Source organism: Gigantopelta aegis, chromosome 3 (assembly GCF_016097555.1).
Source record: "Gigantopelta aegis isolate Gae_Host chromosome 3, Gae_host_genome, whole genome shotgun sequence".
Lineage (NCBI taxonomy): Eukaryota > Metazoa > Mollusca > Gastropoda > Neomphalida > Peltospiridae > Gigantopelta > Gigantopelta aegis.
In genome coordinates, this window is record NC_054701.1 from 6,010,693 (window position 1) to 6,029,876 (window position 19,184).

The 19,184-nt window shown below is 34.1% G+C and overlaps 1 protein-coding gene across 2 annotated transcripts; it reads right to left on the reverse strand.

Moving 5' to 3' along the window:
• Window positions 1–1,218: 1,218 nt before the first annotated feature.
• LOC121369442 (MTRF1L release factor glutamine methyltransferase-like) lies at window positions 1,219–19,157 on the reverse strand. Of its 2 annotated transcripts, none has more exons than XM_041494540.1 (10): window positions 18,996–19,157; window positions 14,809–14,986; window positions 14,135–14,217; window positions 13,583–13,676; window positions 9,721–9,840; window positions 9,308–9,422; window positions 6,924–7,023; window positions 5,583–5,678; window positions 4,895–5,008; window positions 1,219–1,638 (listed from the first exon to the last, which is right to left on the reverse strand). In XM_041494540.1, exons 1-10 carry the CDS (start codon window positions 19,064–19,066, stop codon window positions 1,554–1,556), a joined length of 1,056 nt encoding a protein of 351 aa, XP_041350474.1. In that variant the 5' UTR covers window positions 19,067–19,157; the 3' UTR covers window positions 1,219–1,553. The 2 variants fall into 2 exon arrangements, with proteins under 2 accessions (XP_041350474.1, XP_041350475.1); XM_041494541.1 differs by having other exon boundaries at window positions 14,809–15,062.
• Window positions 19,158–19,184: the final 27 nt, after the last annotated feature.

The window sequence follows — 19,184 nt, forward strand, 5'->3', positions numbered from 1 at the left end:
CTTTATAAAATATCAATTCTGAAATAGGAAGGTACAAGTGTCGATAATATGTTGTCAAGATCAAACCGGTTTTAACTAAAGACTCTAGTACCGTATCCTCAACTGAGACGAACTCTACAGTTTGAAATCGGCAAACGCACGTGTTAACTGAAACTGACAACAGGCTGTCGTTTGTGCTTTGCCGAGCTATGGCGGCACAGGCGACGAATCAAGCTTATACGTTTGACGATATCCGTTCACAGCGAACACACACGACTTTTTTAAAAGTGCATTTGAGCTTGTATTTCACATTTGTATATGATGTTATAATATGATAACCAGAGAATGTAACTTTAATTATTGTGCAATAAAAAACCCCAAAATACATTAAAAAAGACGTAACTTCCAGATTGGTGCTGACTGTACAACAGTGCATGTTTAGGAGAATTTATTTTTTACATAAATATGTATATCTAACCTTCAAAACAATAAATTATCTGTTTTATAATTAACAAGTGGATAACGAAACTTATATATAACAATCATTTCATTCTATATATTTTTTCAATTAATTACAATAAGTGTTTTTTTAAAAATCATATACCGTAAATCCCTTAATAGAGGCCTGACTTAAAAAGACTGGTACTTCGATTAGAAGCTGGGTCTCAGTATCGGAGCATCGCGATCAGATAAAGGCCTGCCTAACATAAAAGGCTGTTTATGCTATTGTAGCTTTGCCAGGTTAATACCACATTACACGTGTCATTTTTGTTGCATGGTGTCAAAAGGAGGAGTGGGCAGAGATGATTTTTTTTTCCCCCCGAGAGGTAAGAGTTCTGAAACGTTTGGAAGCCCAAGATGACTTTACAACAAGGCTATGTTAAAAATTTTAATGAATAAAAAAGAAAGGAACCTGCTGTGAATAGAAGCTGGGTCTCGGAGCATCACAAAAAGCCTAGACTTCTCTTTAAGGATTTACGGTATAAAGAAAGAAAGAAATGTTTTATTTAACGACGCACTCAACACATTTTTATTTACGGTTATATGGCGTCAGACATATGGTTAAGGACCACACAGATTTTGAGAGGAAACCCGCTACTCTTTTACGACAGACAGCAAGGGATCTTTTATTTGCATTTCCTACAGGCAGGATAGCACAAACCATGGCCTTTGTTGAACCAGTTATGGATAACTGGTTGGTGCAAGTGGTTTACATCTACCCACTGAGCCTTGCGGAGCACTCACTCAGGGTTTGGAGTCGGTATCTGGATTAAAAATCCCATGCCTCGACTGGGATCCGAACCCAGTACCTACCAGCCTGTAGACCGATGGCCTGCCATGACGCCACCGAGGCCGGTGATTTACAGTATAAGTTATTAGTTCAGTAATTCCTGATTTTAAACCTGCCTCTTGTCACATTCTCTCTTGCTACACTTGTACTATGTCATTATTTATGAAACACCAAAAGCTTCTATGTTGAATGTTCTGATATATCACAGATATGAATGCTAAATCTTCATTGTCAAAGTGGAATCCACCACACAGCTGGACATCGTGCTACTACAGGCAACGTATCACATGACTGGAACAGCAAAATATTTTTGAGATGAAGGATCCTCATTTGTTAGAAGTTTATATTCAAGATGGCAAAATCTGTCCCTGCAGAAAAACAATAATATTTTAGTAATTAGTGAATTATTGAGAATTTTTTTTTTATAAGTATGCATGTGGAAACTGTAATATTACAAAGACTTGATGTATCAATTAATTTTTATTAAAATACATTTTTAAAAGCAAAACAGTAACAACTGGTTAATTTATTTGAAGATAATAAAAAAAAGAATGTATAACGACACCACAGCACATTTGATTTTTAACATATGAATGCTCTACCACTAAGCTATATCTCACTGCATTAAAAGGATGAGATTAGGGACCTACCAGTCATTCAGTAAATTGTCACAACTTTGTGATCTCACAGTACAATGTACTAAGACATGTAAGGATGATGCGATGTTAACAGAGCTAAGTAGTGAATTAGGCCTCGATTCTTTATCTTTTCACATTCTTGTCATGGGCGGATCCAAGGGGGGGGACCAGGGGGACGCGTCCCCCCAAAAAATTGTTCAAGTGCCCTCAAAATGTCCAAGTGCCCTTTTTGTTTGTAGAATTTTTTTTTTTTTAAGTAAACAATAATTATATTGTAGATAAATGAAATCAAGATTTTCGTGTACATGCGCAAGCTTGCAGATATGTGTCTGTGTTATTGAGTCTCAATGGGGCCCCATTGAGGTTCTAACGCGAGTGACGCCAATTTACTTCATTATTGCTAGTATATTATGACGTAGAACTGTAGGAATTCATATTAATTGTAAATATCAAAACTTGTAGTAAGGTGCCCTTTTGACGAGTCAATGTGCCCTTCTTTTTTGGTCCCCCCCCCTAAAAATATTTCCTGGATCCGCCCATGCTTGTGAAGATAAATGTCAAATAATAACGCAGTATTAAACCACAATTATCTTCATTAGAAACTATACTGAGCTCTAATGAAAATGCACCTAATTTTCAGTCAATATTGCTATCGCATGTTTGAGATAGCTATAAAATAACAATAACCATAACCTGTGTATACAATTTTTGAGTTATTTATTGCCTACAAGAAAACATCCAGTTATGCACAATTGCATCTTTCTATACTCTTCAAAAAAAGTAAGGGAACCTGAAATATTAATGTTGATAACAACTATTAAACTGAACATACGTTTTAACCACAAACATCCTAGTAAAGAACGTTCAGGTCTGTTTATCAACACACCGAAACACATTCCATAGTTTGCACGAAGATCACGCAGTTGCCCCATACACGTGCGTGGGGTGTCATTCTCGATTTTGACAATTTCCAGGAAGGTCGATTAATCACAGTGGAACATTATTTCTGTCAATCTTTTTCATTCTGTTGATCATACAGTTGTTATTGTTTTGTTTTTAGTCATTTTTGTTGTCTGAATTTGCATTTTACTAATAAAAAAACATGTCAACTTTCAAATTTCACTTCTGACCCCATTCGTCCTTCAAGATCTTTGGTGATCATAAAACCTACTGTAATACTAAACTACCGGTTGTAATGTTTGCCCAATTAATTCACTATTATCATATAACCATTCCCCACAGCTAATATACCTTACAATTTTGGCAATTGTAAATTCTTATTAGAGTTCCCCTACTTTTTTGGAAGAGTATATATTCTTTTTACAACTATAAATTTGACTGGTGTATTTTCAATAGAGTTAGTATATAGAGGTTATTACCAGAGTGTTTTTCGGTATCGTCAATATCATATATTAGGAATAAAAATTGTATTATGTGAGCCTCTGGCGAGCATAATACATTATTTTTATTCCTAATATATGATACTGATGATACCGAAATACACGAGGGTAATAATCTCTTTATCATATAAGCTCAAGCTTAATACAACAGGTTTTTGTAAACTGTACACGCAACTTTAATTCCAGTCCGCCATTACTAGATATTCAAATGACGTAAGAATATGTGGCGCAGTGTATTTTTGAATGGAAATGACGTCAAACTCTAATGACGTCATTTTGGATGTCCTTACATCAAAATAAAGTTATGCCTAACATTTTTTGTTTTCTGAACGCTGGACAGCTTTCAGTGTCAAATTGCCATTGAAATGTTTTTATTTGATGACTATGAATGCATACATCAATCATGGAGTGTCACCCAAGTACATTTGCTTAAATGTCAATAAACCTAGCGCCGAGACCTCGACTAATTTACATCTAATTTGCAAAGTTATCAAATTCTTAAAGTATATGATGTGAAAAATATCCCATACTTTGATTGCACTGAAAATGTAAGATATTATATGATAAACTTTCTAATTACCATAAGATAATTATACCTTAATATTGCATTAGTTTTATACTTGGAAACATTGTGCCAAATTCAGGATGTTGATTGATTTAAGTATCCACAGTTAACCATTGTGATAAACACCTTCCACAACTTATCAGGTAATCTTGACAGAATTAGAATGTACTGTTGTAAAAGATAGCTAGCATAAAGCGTACAAGATTGGGAAGGGGGTTCAAATTTGGCCCAAAATACAGATTTTCAGGCAAAATGTGTTAACCTGAGGCCTTTTTACCATGTACTGTATTTCCATAATTCTACAAACAAAATTACTTTTAATCCATGTAAAAATGCATAGTGATTCATTTGCAACCCTGTATAGCTTTTTGGTAGTAATGCTAATTAATGAAAATAATGTTATCGAGATACAGGCATTTTCGTTTAATTTGGGCAAAAATAAGCCTCCCCCACCCAAATGGGAGCCTGTAAGCAGAAAACAAGAAGATAATAAGATTTCATCATTGCCATCTTATTGTAACAAAAGTATCAAATAGTTTGCATTCATTTTTAAGGACATCCAACATGAAAGATATATCTGCAAGACGTGTCAAAGGCAGGGTTTCTGCCAGAGGGTACAGAGGATCAAATTACATTCCGGTACCTTAAAATCTTGGAAAGGTTATAGTAAAGGAAGTGCTGTTTAAAATTGTCAAAGTACATTAAACGCTGTGTCCAATTTCAAAAGATTTCAAACCCAGAACCACCCAGTAGGGGCACTTATGGTCCATTTTGTTTTCTGGCAGAAGCCTAAAAAGTAATTCCAATTACAATTTTAGTATGGTCTACTCGTTATTCGACCCATCTGATGATCACTGGTATATCATCTAGAAAAGTGTACATATATAAAAACAAGAAGTGTTGATTGGTTGGATTCAAACCTGCTACACCAAATTCCTTGTTGCTGTCTGGCAGCAGGCCTCTCTATCATTGGACTAAGTATATTTAACAGGTAAATAACCACTGGGAAAATGCCCTGTACCGGTTTGTAAAATCTTGAAGTGTTTCGACATGTTGCAAGTGGTACCCAGTCTGTTTTTCAAGCAGTGTCTTGATCTCCAGAGGCTGTCCTAATCCTAATTCCATCCACACAGACCTTCAGGAACAGAAACAGAAAAAATTTCAATTATTATTGTAAATATGGTAAACTGTAGTGTTATTTGCAAGGTAAATTTAATTAAACAAGCTACATCCAGGAAAAAACTCGAAATAATGTGACCAAATTTATCAATGAGTACACTATTATATATAATTTTATTTTTTTGGAATGCGCTTCTAAATTACTAAATAGACCCATTCCCATTTTAGTATAAATATCTAAATTGTCCAGATAACTTTCTGTTGCGGGCCAAGTCCCTGGCTATCCAGAGATGAGGCCCGGGATGGACATGCCTGAAACTGTAGCGGTATAGGGGTATGTTAAAAAGTTTTAACTTCTGTCCACCTCCACTTTCAGGCCTTGTCTCTCCGACTGTGGCCTGTACTTGTTTTTTGTTACCATCCATACCACCCAACATTTCTCATCAGCTTTGCTGTGGGCTTATTTACAGTAAAATAAAAAGCTGGAGATCTGTCACTTTATAATCTGGCCCTTAAAGAAGGACAGCCTTATTTGGGAATGGTGCTGAATACTGACATTGGGATGTGGCGTGATGACAGCATAGTCTCACCCGTTTGGTCGGAGTAGCCTGGATGCTGCAGCCAGGATGGATCTCGTCACATCGAGACCGTCCGGTCCACCATACAGAGCCTTGTTGTCTTCATAACTGTCAAACAACAGAACAAGGTCAATTTTACTGACAAACAACATGATCAATTTAACTGTCAACAGAACAATAAGGTAAATTTTACTGTCAAGAGAACTACATTGTCAATTTTACTTTCAAACAACAACAATAAGGTCAACTTTACTGTTAAAGAAAATAACTACAAGGTAAATTTTATTATTAAACAACAGAACTGTCATTTTTACTATCAAACAAGAAAAAAACAATGTCAAAATTACAGTCAACTGAGAATTTAACTATTAAAAACGATTAACATCTGAATCTAACTACTATTGTAAATAACCTAATCATAAATTTAAAAATAATAACTCTTTTTTTTTTAACATTACAAACATGGATGATGATGAGACAAATCGTGAAGCCGCAGTATTTCCATTTGATATGGGATATGGGACTACTTGACAGGATCGTGCTCCACACTTGCTGTCAGTTGAGCTATCTCGGTATCACCCGAGCCCGGGGTAATCACCCCCCATATAGGGTCATACACTCTGGGAAACATGCCCATAATCGCACCCGTGAAGTGGATAAAACTCTGTGTATGTGTACCCACTGAGCCTAGCAGTGCACTCACTCTGGGTTGGAGCTGGTACTGACATGAAAAATCCCCCATTGCTCCATGTGGGATACAAACCCAGTACCTACCAGCCTCAAGTCTGATGGCAAAACCATGACACCACTGGTCATAGAAATTAGAAATAATAACTTTGTCCGTGAATGTATAGTCATTGAAAAATAAGCAAGTTAAAGTAGAATCAGTTCTAGGTTAACTTTTACATCACATTTATTTCATTTCAACTTATTTTTGTGCTTATATTCAATTAAGGTTCAAGCATGCTGTCCTGGGCACACACCTCAGCTATCTGGACTGTTTGTCCAGGACGGGGGTTAGTTGTTAGTTGGTTAGTGAGAGAGAAGAGGGTGCAATGGCCTTACACCTACTCACTGAGCCCTTAAGAACTTGCTCTGGGTCGGAGCCGGTACCGGGCTGCGAACCCTGTACCTATCAGCCTGTAGTCCGGTGGCTTCACCACTGCGCCACCGAGGCCAGTTTTACATCACAGTGCAATCAATTGTGATCAGGTCATCACCTAGGATTGGAGCAGCCAGTCATATGTGTTTAAATCGATAATACATGTATGTGTGTTATTGGTATGTGTTGCGATAAATAACAAATAGTATTCTCACCAGTGGTTGTGTAAGACAAATAAATGGGAACATTACCTCAACTCGGTCTCCAAATTATTCAAACACTCATCTGTCAAGTATGGAGGATTGCCCACGATCAAATCAAACGGACACAAACGAGATAACTCTGCCACATCTGAAACACAAAACACAGTAGCATACAGTGGGAGATTCATAAAGAAAACAAAAACATTTGCAGGGTCTTCTCAAGCTACAAGATACAATTTATAACTTAAAAAAGTTTGGTCTCAAGAATGATTACTCAAAACAATGATTAAATTGCTTATTAAAGTCTGTTTTCAGATTACCACATGCTATATTTTGCATTTTTTACATGTGTCCGTTTTACATTACCCTCTGCATGATTGATTTAGAATACGGAAATACAGACTAAAGAGTGGCTTCGTCTAGAATTCATGAATCTACATCAAATATAATAACTATCAAACTGCAGCCAGTTCTTCACATCAAAGAATTTTTGGCAAAAAACATGTAAGAGATAATTGTGTCATCATATGAATTCCCCATGATCAGTCAACCTGTAAAGATTTCCTAATTATTTTTGTCTTAATTCTGCTACTACACATAATTATTAGTACCCTACCAGTTCAACCAGAGAGGACTATAGGTTTTGTCTCCATCTGTTCCACATATGGTTTTCAAAAAAAGATTTGCACAGTGCCTTAAAGGCGCTCAATCACAGATTTAGTGGGCCTTATTTTTCTAAATATGGATTATAAATGGAAATTACATTCATTTGGAATACCAAACCTAGTTATTGTATGATCCAAAACATTTTAATTAAACTACAATCGAGGGAATTCCATGACACGCTTCATTTTTAAAATTTGGAAGTCTTCTTGTGAAAAGTCATAAAAATACGGCAAAACAGACTTTAGTGATGAGGCTGTATATACGACAACCATATAATATATTTTAGAATTTTATATAAACGTCCGCCGTGTATAGAGACTTGGCAAATGAGGGCTGACTATATAATAAATAATTTTAAAATATATACACAGCCGTTGTATATATAGTCACATCGTAAATAAACACCGTCTAGTTCAGAGTATTCTTTTAAAATGTAACGATTCCTATCCCAAGTCAGCTGTTATGGCATTTTTTGCATAAAATGAATTTGACAAGGTGGAAAATGAAAGTGTTTGTGATCCAGATGTTTAGAGTTTTTTGTGTATGACTAACGATAAATTTACCTATAAATGCAAAGGCCTAACTAGTTGGGATTGTCGACTTTTAACATGCTTCTGTTACTAAAATAAATTAATGTATAAGCTTATTATTCAGTGCATGTTTTTATTAATTTTTAATAACTTATTATCATTGTTATTTTGTTCTATTTACCCTACGTCGTAGAGGATGGTCAAGCGTTCTTGTTACACAAGCTTGGTAAATCGTTTTGACACTGCGGTTATTCGGGGATGCCCGTCATGTGACTCAAAATAATACGTCACACCTCTGCTCTCCAAATAGTTGTTATTTTTCTCTGAATTATGGACCGTTGACATAATTCAATTTTTTTTATTATTAAATATCAATAATAAGTGGAATATACTGGTTATGTAGATGGTTCAAGAAAGTAGGCTACGTTTAGGTACAAACCAAATGTATATATTGTCATATAATACTTTGTTGGGTCATTAATTAGGTCAACCATCCGTGATTGAGCGCCTTTAATATATTGAGCTGAAATTTGTGTAAAGATTTATCATGTACCGTTACAGTTCAAGTTTGACTTTCGTGGCGATTTACCAATTTTTCACAGTTATGGCCCTTGAACTTAGGAGATTTGCTTTCTGAGCTGAAATTTTGTGTATTGCTTTAGCAATACTCCTAGAATGCTCTTCTTTTTTTTTTTAAACTCCACAAACATTTAACACAGAGACAAAGACTTTTTTTCTTTGGAGGTCCGTGCTCCACGCTTGCTGTCAGTTGAGCTATTTCGGTATCACCCGAACCTGGGGTACACGGAACCTGCAGTGCATGCCGGGTAATCATCCCCCATGTGGGGTCATACACTCGGGAGACACACCCATAAATTCACCCGTGAAGTGGGTGAAACTCGGTGTATGTGGCCTTACACCTACCTATTAAGCCTAGCGGTGCACTCATTCTGGGTTGGAGCCGGTACTGGCATGAAAAATCCCCCATTGGCTCAGGTGGGATACGAACCCAGTACCTACCAACCAGAAGTCTGATGGCAAAACTACTACACCACCGAGGCCATTGCATCATTTAGTTGTACTTTTTAATGGACATGTTTGTCAATGTATAATTTAAAAATTTTAGAATAAAAAGTAATAAATATGTTTTGCATTTATGCAACTGTCATACAACCCCCATAATTCATCTTCTTCATCTATCTTATATTAACACGCTGAGCCACACACATAACAAACCTGTTGTAATATCCAGCTTTTCCACAATCAGCCTGTGGTGCACCCCGGTCAGTTGAGCATTCTCTGACGTCAGACTACATGCATGATCCGCAATGTCGACAGCCACACCAGTGGCCTGTGTTAAAAAACAATGATCTTAACCACTGTTAGTACATGCATTGAAGTAACTGATTTAAATCATTTTTCTTCTTTTTAAAAATAAGTTACCAAAATATTTTTTTTAATGAAATGAAATTAATAAAAATTAAAAATTTGAAATATCCACATACATGTAGGGCCTATTATGTACAATTGTCTTTAATTCAAAATTACTAAATAATAATATTACTCAAACTAAAATCACATAAAAAGTCTTAACTGCTGGAAATATTTACAAATTCTCTTCATTGCAGAAAATAGCTACAAACAATTACCGTTGGCAAAGCATGTAGAATGGCAATGATTAAAGCCCCCGATCCAGACCCAATGTCCAGTATTTTGACTTGATTCTGTCGAACTCTTCGCACATGGGAGATCACATAGTTGGCAAGTTCCTGTCAATTAAATAACTTCCCTTTAACCAGTGTCATTTACACTAATAATGATGATCTTGGTGGATGAGTTTTTTGTTGTTTATGTTGAAAAAATTAAATATATATTAAACAGTTTAAATACACAGAATGTAATAACAATCAAATAACTTATAGCACTTACTGAAAAAGAGGAAAAAGCCAAACATTTGAAAATGGATACATTCTCAAAGATTTTGATAACAATGTTTATGGAAGTTAAAGTAATGCAAAAACGCTACAGATAATTAATAGAACAAAATTTGTGTACTATGGTTGAATGATGTGAGAATATAATCCACATTTCTAGACATTTCTGTGCTGGGAATTGTGCAGGTGGATCAAGGCTGTGGCAAGCTAGGTTCTATGGGGATTCGGATCATGTTTCCCCAGAAAATATATATTAAAAAAACAATGGTATGCATATTCAACGATATATAATGCACATTATTGCTTACTATCAACAAGTATACTCTTATAATTAATTAATAAAATGGTTAAATGTGACGGCTATTATATATAACAGATGCAGCCATTTTGTACCATCCCAGTGAATACGCCCTCTGGCGCGCCAGTGGTTACGTAATACTTAATGTGTCATGTCAGGAATTAGTCTTAGAACTGAAGAAACAAGTGTAGCTGATTTTTGCGGATGCATCGCAATGTTCTGTAATAATATCCATTCCAGTAAGCCAGCAATAAGTACATATTATTATATATATATATATATATATATATATATATATATATATATATATATATATATATATATATATATATATATATATATATATATATATATATATATATATATATATATATATATTATCATTGTCAAAGTGTTGAAATAACTGTATTATGTTTTGTCCATACATGAACCCATGGACTGAAATGATAATTGGAGTGTTTTCTTAGTTAATTGGTCTTTTCTTTCCGTGGCCTGTACCTGTGATTCCTCACTGGCAGGTGTGTATTTGGAAAGTAACCAAGTCACAGGAATTAATTACCGCTGTCTAGGCACAAAAAAATATGGAACAGTTTTATTTACATCACAGAGTATTGTGGGCTAACCTGCCATCCCTAAAATGGTAATGGACATTATCAGCCGTCCTGCTTTCTTACTGTAAAGGATTCTGTAAAACCCTTGATTAAGTAGAATTTCTCACCTAAAATCACACAACTGACCAATAATGTAGTCCCACAGAAGAAAAAAAATTGTCACTTGGGTATTGTGAGTGGTAATTTTTACTCCCAACGTACTCTACCAATAGGCCTAATAATATGCATTTTTTCTTTGGATTAAAAGTACTATAACTTCATTTCATTCTATTGATGCAAATTTAAATATATTTTGTTAAATAGTTTATTATACTATCATGTCATTTATGTGGTTTTACAAGTCAGGTTGATGAAAGCAAAGCGCCTTGTTGTAAATTAGAGCATTTGTTTATACCGTACTATGCATACAGAAGTTGGTCGGAACCCCAAGCTAACAAATACGAAACAAAATGGCTGTCCCCAGTTCGCAGGAATAATCACGTTTTTTTATTAACTCTAAAATTATGGGTTTTCCATTTCTTAAAGTGTCAGTATGTGTTGGTGGTCTGGGTATGCATCTTTCCAACACATAAGGCTCACGTTTGAGTTTAGTTTACCTTTAAAGTGTCAGTATGTGTTGGTGGTCTGGGTATGCATCTTTCCAACACATAAGGCTCACGTTTGAGTTTAGTTTACCTTTAAAGTGTCAGTATGTGTTGGTGGTCTGGGTATGCATCTTTCCAACACATAAGGCTCACGTTTGAGTTTAGTTTACCTTTAAAGTGTCAGTATGTGTTGGTGGTCTGGGTATGCATCTTTCCAACACATAAGGCTCACGTTTGAGTTTACTCTCCCTTTAAGAAAAAGGTTCCAGAACTAGAATTCCCTGGTGATCTTGGCATTCAAACTTTTAAAGTTTTTAAAAAAACCTAGCTAAAGTGCCTTTGCTCAAAGGACAACCTTGTCTTTGGAATGATGAGCAGAGAATGAGCTGATATTGGAAAGCCAAATGACCAAGCCACTATGAAGGGAACAATCCTAAAAACATTTTCAATATGGGTGAAACTAATTTTTTTTATTTTGATACAGTGAGATAGATACTATGTTTAAAGAGGAACAATTATGAAAGAGGAAAAAAGTGGGAAACAATCAAAAGAAAAAATCATGGAAGCACTGTAAATATCACAGAAAAGAAAAATAAGCCATTTTGTAACCGGGAAAAGTGGTTCAACATGGTGTTTTAATAAATTAACCCAGTCTCATTTCCCTTGTAGTAACTGTGATTCATTTAGAGGAGGGACAATCCTTTAAGAACAAACTGAGACAAACAAGGCCAAATTATTCGGTTGTTACTTGACAATGCCTTTTTGCACCCACACAATACATAGATAAAGAATATAACCTTGAAGTATCTTCCAGCATGTATCATGTCAAGAACTGAACCCATGGATAGTTAATCATTTAGTAACTCAATTGAAATTATAAAAAAGCAGATTCAGTATTTGATAGCACAAATTGATACAAATATTAAATGTGGTTCCCAGCTGCTGAAGGGAATCAGCCTTAAATGTGATTTATTACATACCTATTCAAGCTTACTATAGTGATAAAGACATTTTCAAACTGTGTGATAAATTTATTTTGTATAGCACATATGTGTGATCTAGACTGGAACTTTTAAATGGGGAAATTCCCTTTTTATTTTTACTGCAGTTAGCGCCTTTTATTTACTGATGTCATATATGATTTACAAATTATGTCACATCGTATTTGAAACATTACACAAGGCTGCCGCAAATTACGATTCTTAACGTTAAGTAAATTCATGAAAGGAGTTTTGATCATAGATTTAACAGTGTTGTTATGTTAAATTAAAAACCGTTTTTGTAAAACATAAAAGAAGGTATGTAATAAATACAGAACTTCACTACGTTGTTTTCACTTCCTATTTATTGCACTTGTTTATTTTGCGCAAGAAAATACCACGAATATGAAAAGAAAACAACGTATGTGAAGTTCTGTACATACCGGTATATTGGAATGAAGTGGACATGAGTACAATTGTTACAGTGTTTCTATAATAGCAGGTTTGTTGAGCAAACACAGCTAGATAATAGAGCAAGCTTCACATGGACATGATGATGGTGTTAAACATGATGGTGGTGATGTTTTGGCCAACAGATTCGGTGAATGTGCTGGTATTGAAGACAATATAATTATATATGTTTGAAAACAACATTGAGGACGGGTCCAGATCAGCAAAAGACATTTTTGAACATATTTATTCAGTTTGAGAGCAAGAAAGAAGCTAAAGAAACTTGGGAGTCAGATAAACAGGCATGCACAATAAATAAAGTGAAAGAACACATAAAGAAACTTAAACTACAAGTCATTTCCTGATTTCACGATACTGGAAGATGGAAGAGCAGCCGAAATTAACACAGATTCAAACTTTTCAGCATTAATGTGCTGAACTGACATTGTATACATGAAACTGTCAGTGTGTTAATGATGCTGGGGATCTCACAAATGTATTTCCTTTTATTCCCTAATTACCCCAGTTGCTGTAACCAGTAATAAGCAGTCACCCGTCTTTAGCAGCCATTTCTGTTTACTTCTTTGGGTGGCTGTTTAAAGCAATTTATGTCAGACTGTTTGAGATTTTTTACAGGTGCTGTGTGCTACGTACCTCAGTTTCTGGCCTGGGAATCAAAGTAGGAGGCTGAACCTTCAGCATTAGATCACAGAAATCCCACTCTCCAATTATATACTGAACAGGCATCCTAAAAATAAACACCACTAGAGTAAGTAGTCCAACTGGATATTAGATTATTTTTAGATGTGTCTAAAGTTGTTTCCCTTGAACCAGTATTAAAAACGATGCTTTGGTATTTATTTTTGTCTTGATTATGTATTTGCAAAATGTCAAAAAACGATTATGGTTTTAAACAGAAAATTCAGTTTGACTAAACATGCTCAATAATTTGGATATTTTTAAGTCAGTACACTATTGTTTTGTACTGTTAAAAAATGCTTCATTTAATTAAATCTGAAAAAGGAATGCAAACTGAAAGCTATATCAGAATGGGAATTGTAGAGGTACATGTACAAATGTAGTTGTTACAGTTCACATGGAAATACACCCTGAACATCCATTCTGCCAGTATTACAGTGATGTAGTTGTTACAGTTCACATGGAAATACACCCTGAACATCCATTCTGCCAGTATTACAGTGTTACCTCCTCTTTCTTTGTTCACACATGGACTCCAGTTGCCGGATCTGGTCAGTATTAAGATGTGTAGATGGTGTGACACCGTGGAGCTGAAAATACAAGCAGATTCAAACAAAACATCAAATTACACTCACAAAAAAGCCTCTAACATAATTTCCGTTTCGTTTTGCTCTTCAAAAATAAATTTGACCACAGGATGTAGAACAAACAGGTTAATAGATTCTGTCCAAAATGTTGCAGTGCTGGGACAGATGGCACAAGAATTAATAGATAGGAAATAGGTGTAGAGAGAAACCATATACAAGACACTGTACTAACCTTGACTTGTTACATGTCTAGCGTAAATTTCTAGTCAACTATATTATCAACAAACAATATATATATATATATATATATATATTATTATTATTATTTTTTTATTATTATTTTTTTTATTATTTTTTTTATTATTTTTTAATCTGCCTTACCGACTGGGGAAAAAAATACCAGAGAATATATATATTTTTGGGGCCTAAAATGCCAAGCAATCAACACACTATTAAAACGGTGAATTGATAATTATTGAAAACACACTAAGATGCATGTCAACTTTGAAGTTTTCTCCTTTTTATAATATTTTTTTAATAGAGTTTAAAAATCAAGCATTTAGTTTTCAGTTTTCTGTAAATAAGCATACATACTGTAGTTTTTCCCAAAACATGTGCCACCATCAAGTCAATGGAGATCTTTGCTTCTGGCACATTTTCTTGCTCCAGCTGTCTTGTGAAAGATTTACAGATGGATCCCACAGTCATTGATGAACAGCTTCTCCGCCAATACGGCACAACCACAGGATAATAACTCGAGACAAGAACTCGGCTTTTGTGGAACAATTTTAACATACTTATCCATTAGTGTGCAAATCAATTATATTTAACAAGAAACATTCATCAACCTGTAGAAAACAATAGCTTAAAATTAATATTAACATAATCTGCAAAATGTTCAACTGGTGCAATAGGTATTATATTGACAGATATTGTTTTAAATATAGTTTTTTTCCAACATTCCTTTGGTTTGTGGAGATTATAAAGTTGTAAAACAATAATTATTTAGAAATATATCTTAAATCTGTGATATTGCATCACTATATTACAACATCACTTACATATTAATGCAAAATGCAAACACAACCAGTTTTAATGAACTCATGTTTTATTTATCAGTGGTTACCATCAAACGTTTTCATTCTCGGAACCGAACATACGGGTACTTCGACCCCTGGCCGCCATTGTTTATCACGTGACGCGGTGAAGCTTCTCCTTAGTTACGTATGGTTTGATAGTGAAATGAGGCAACTTTGGTCAATCATTTACAACAGTTAACGGTCACGATGTCTAACACATGTTGTGCAGTTGGCTGCATAAACCATAACATGATGTTAAAAAAAATATCGTTTTACAAATTTCCAAAAGAAGAGACTAGGCGCCGCTTGTGGGTAGGGTCATTAAAACGACAAACCTGATGGAATTCCATGGCTTCCCTCACAGAATGTGACTACGTTGACTTTAATGTTGTTGCTTGTTGACACCAGCAGAGATTAATTTAGCAAACAAAATTGTTAAAGCATGTACTGTAAATAAAATACACAATTCCATCGTCTTCCATGAAAACCCCCCAACAAAACGATTCATCCAGTTCTTGAATAAAGTGTATATTCCTTTATCATTAAATTTGTGTGGTCTTTATATTTCATTTAATCTTAGTTGCTTGGATATTATCTATACTTGTATTTATTTTGCCATACCACAGCTACTACATCTTATATATTTATTTTTTAATTTTAAAATAAGTTTATACTGCTAAATTACACACGTATAATAATTATAATATAGGCCTAAATTCTTGTTTAAACTTTTTTTTTTTTTTGGCAAATGTGTCTGTAGCAGGCCTGCAGTAAGAAAATATAGGTCGTTTCCCACCCCACCCCACCCTTCTCTCTCTCCGTGTGTTAGTATTTACTTTGGTGCAGAGGGTAAATAATGTGTGTGTGCCTTTGTTTCAGTATATATATATATATATATGCCAAATTTCTAGGGAAATCACTAATGTGTGTGTGTGTGTGTGTGTATATATATCTATATATGTATATGTATACATATACATACATACAATATATATATATATATATATATATAGATATAGATAGATAGATAGATGGATGGATACATACATACATACATACATACATACATACATACATACATACATACATACATACATACATACATTATACATACATACATACATACATACATACACACACATACACATTAGTGATTTCCCTAGAAATTTGTCAAGGCATTGTAGACCAAACACTTTTGGGGCATTTTCAGCATTTTCGGGCCCCTTTTTTCATTAAAAATACACAAAAATTAATTGAAATAAACATTAATGTAATTTATGTGCTTGCTTTAATAAATGAATGGCAAAAAATGTAAAAGGCATATTTTATTAATTAATAATACCTTTTTGGGTGTTTTATAAAGGCAATTTTAGAATTAATTAGTGAAAAAGGCTTATTTAATCTCAGAGCAGCATGGTGCTGATTAAGGGAAGATGGTGCTAAGACTATTGAGGCATGATGCTGCACCGTGCTAAAACAAGCTAGGGAAAACACTACACATACATAAATCTAAAAATACATAAAAATCTATTCTATTCAATGTAATTTGGTGGTTGTGGTACATTTGTAAATTTTACTTGTTCAAGTTAGAGGACTTACCTTTTTACATATATATGTAGTTTCATGGTATTCTACAGTTCAGTGTGTTTGTGTGTGTGTGTTTGTGTGTGTAATCTGCTTTAGAAATTACCTGCAATAAAATGAATGGTCAACTGCCATATCTGATATTTGTTTTCCATTTTGAAAACACTATTTGACATGGAGAATATAGCATTTAACTATCTCATTCATATATTTTCCTTGAATATGCTACATAAGTGCATCTACATGAGGTAATTTAACCCGGGTTAAAAGCAACTTAGGTTAAATATGTGTAGTCTAGTAGAAAGCATACCGATATAGATCAGTTTATTAACAACCATGATATTTGCCTCCTTTCTCCAGCTGTATACTATTAAAAATTAGTTTTGTAGATATTACTTAAATTGAACTGCAATAACAATTCCAATACAGCACAAGACTGAACAAGAAAATATCTGCAATATCCATTGTGACTAGATATAAAACACCAATATTATACATATATATATATTAACCATTATTTACTCAGGTAAGTTTTTGTGTTTTATTACTAAATATACCAGGTTAAACCCTATTATTAAAACATTTGCATGTTTGTTCGACGAGGTAACACTTATGTTTTATTAGGTTGTAGACCTCGACATGAAAATAACTGAGGGAACTGATTATTTGCTCCCTAATGTAGTTTATGGGAGGCAATTTAAAATATTACCATATTGATACTACATGTATATAAATTCACATGCCAAAGGAAACTATATATTATTCTCCTTGAAACTAATCTCAGGTGTGATGGGTAAGTAGAGAGAGATATTGCTCCCCCTAGATGTCTAGGTCTGAGGATGGCTATATTTTAATATTGCTATTTTTTGTTGCCTGCATTCAAGCGGTAAGGAAGGGCAACATCATGTGGTAATTTTGCAATCTGTAAAAACAAAAGCATTTCATTATTTCAAGAAACTGTATTTTGTTTTAAGAATAAAAGAATGTATTCAGTGGAACATTATACTGTGCCAATACATCTATATAATAAGATATGACAATAATACTATTGTAATTTTGAACTTGTAAAGTAACAACTTTGCCATTGTTTAATTATTACATATTATTTGGAAATAAAATAATTATTAAATCATAAAAATAATTAACTTAATCATGCATACAAATTTTATTATAAATACAAATTATATATTTTGTAGCCCACATCATAATTATTATATTAATAATTATCTTATCATTTCAAAATTGTTAAAATTTATAATTAACATTACCTGAAAATTGCATCAACAAAAATTATATTCTGCCCAACCTGCCCTGTCCCCTCGACATTCAAAGTACACGGAAACACATCGGTACTAAATATAGATTATACTATTTCAGATTCCCATTGTTCGTTTCTCTTATATGGCAACCTAAGCTGTTATAATACACATAAGACGTATTGCAACTATGTGTTAGCTACAGAAAATAAATGACAATATGTAAGGCATGTAAAAAGTGAATATGATAACTTTATTCTATGTAAACCAGTAATCACTTAGGCTTTGCTTCACCCACAAAGACCCGGATGATCGGTAACTAGGCCGTGTGACGTCACGCCGGTTCCGAGAATAGAACAAACATGTAAGACAAAACATTGGAATAGCTTCTAAGGTCGACGACAGTCACTTTTCGCACCCTTGTTTTGGCTTCATACAAAATAAATATAACATATCTTACCGTAATTTCATTTGAGATCCATATTTTGAAAAAGGTACAGTTTTGGAAAGAGTTCCGTATTTTCCCCACTACTACAAATGACGTAGTGCTAGGCCTGGATTTGAACTCAAACATTATGTTGGTTTTATAGTCTAACAAATTGTTTTAAAAGATATTTTATACAACTATCGCTAACCCTAACCCTAACCTTAAACTAATTCTAACAAATATTTATTTAAAATCGTTATTGGAAAAATAAGGAACTCATGCCGTCAAATATATAATATCAAATTTTTTATCGTTGGATATGCTATATGTATTGCGTACGATACGAAGCCAAAACAAGGATCCGAAAAGTGACTGTCGTCGACCTTAATGGTCCTACTTAATAATGGGAGGAAACTGAAACAAAAGAAAACTCACGCTATTTGATACTGAAGTCTGAAAAGTTGTTCTGTATTGTCATTAGACATAGTTTCATAAATAGTTATCATGTGCAAAACAACAATAAAAAGATTTAGAGCATTATTAAATGATTTAAACACCAAAATCAAAATCAAAATCGCTCACACAACCAAAAAGCAGACAACCGGAAGTTAACAAATTTCATAC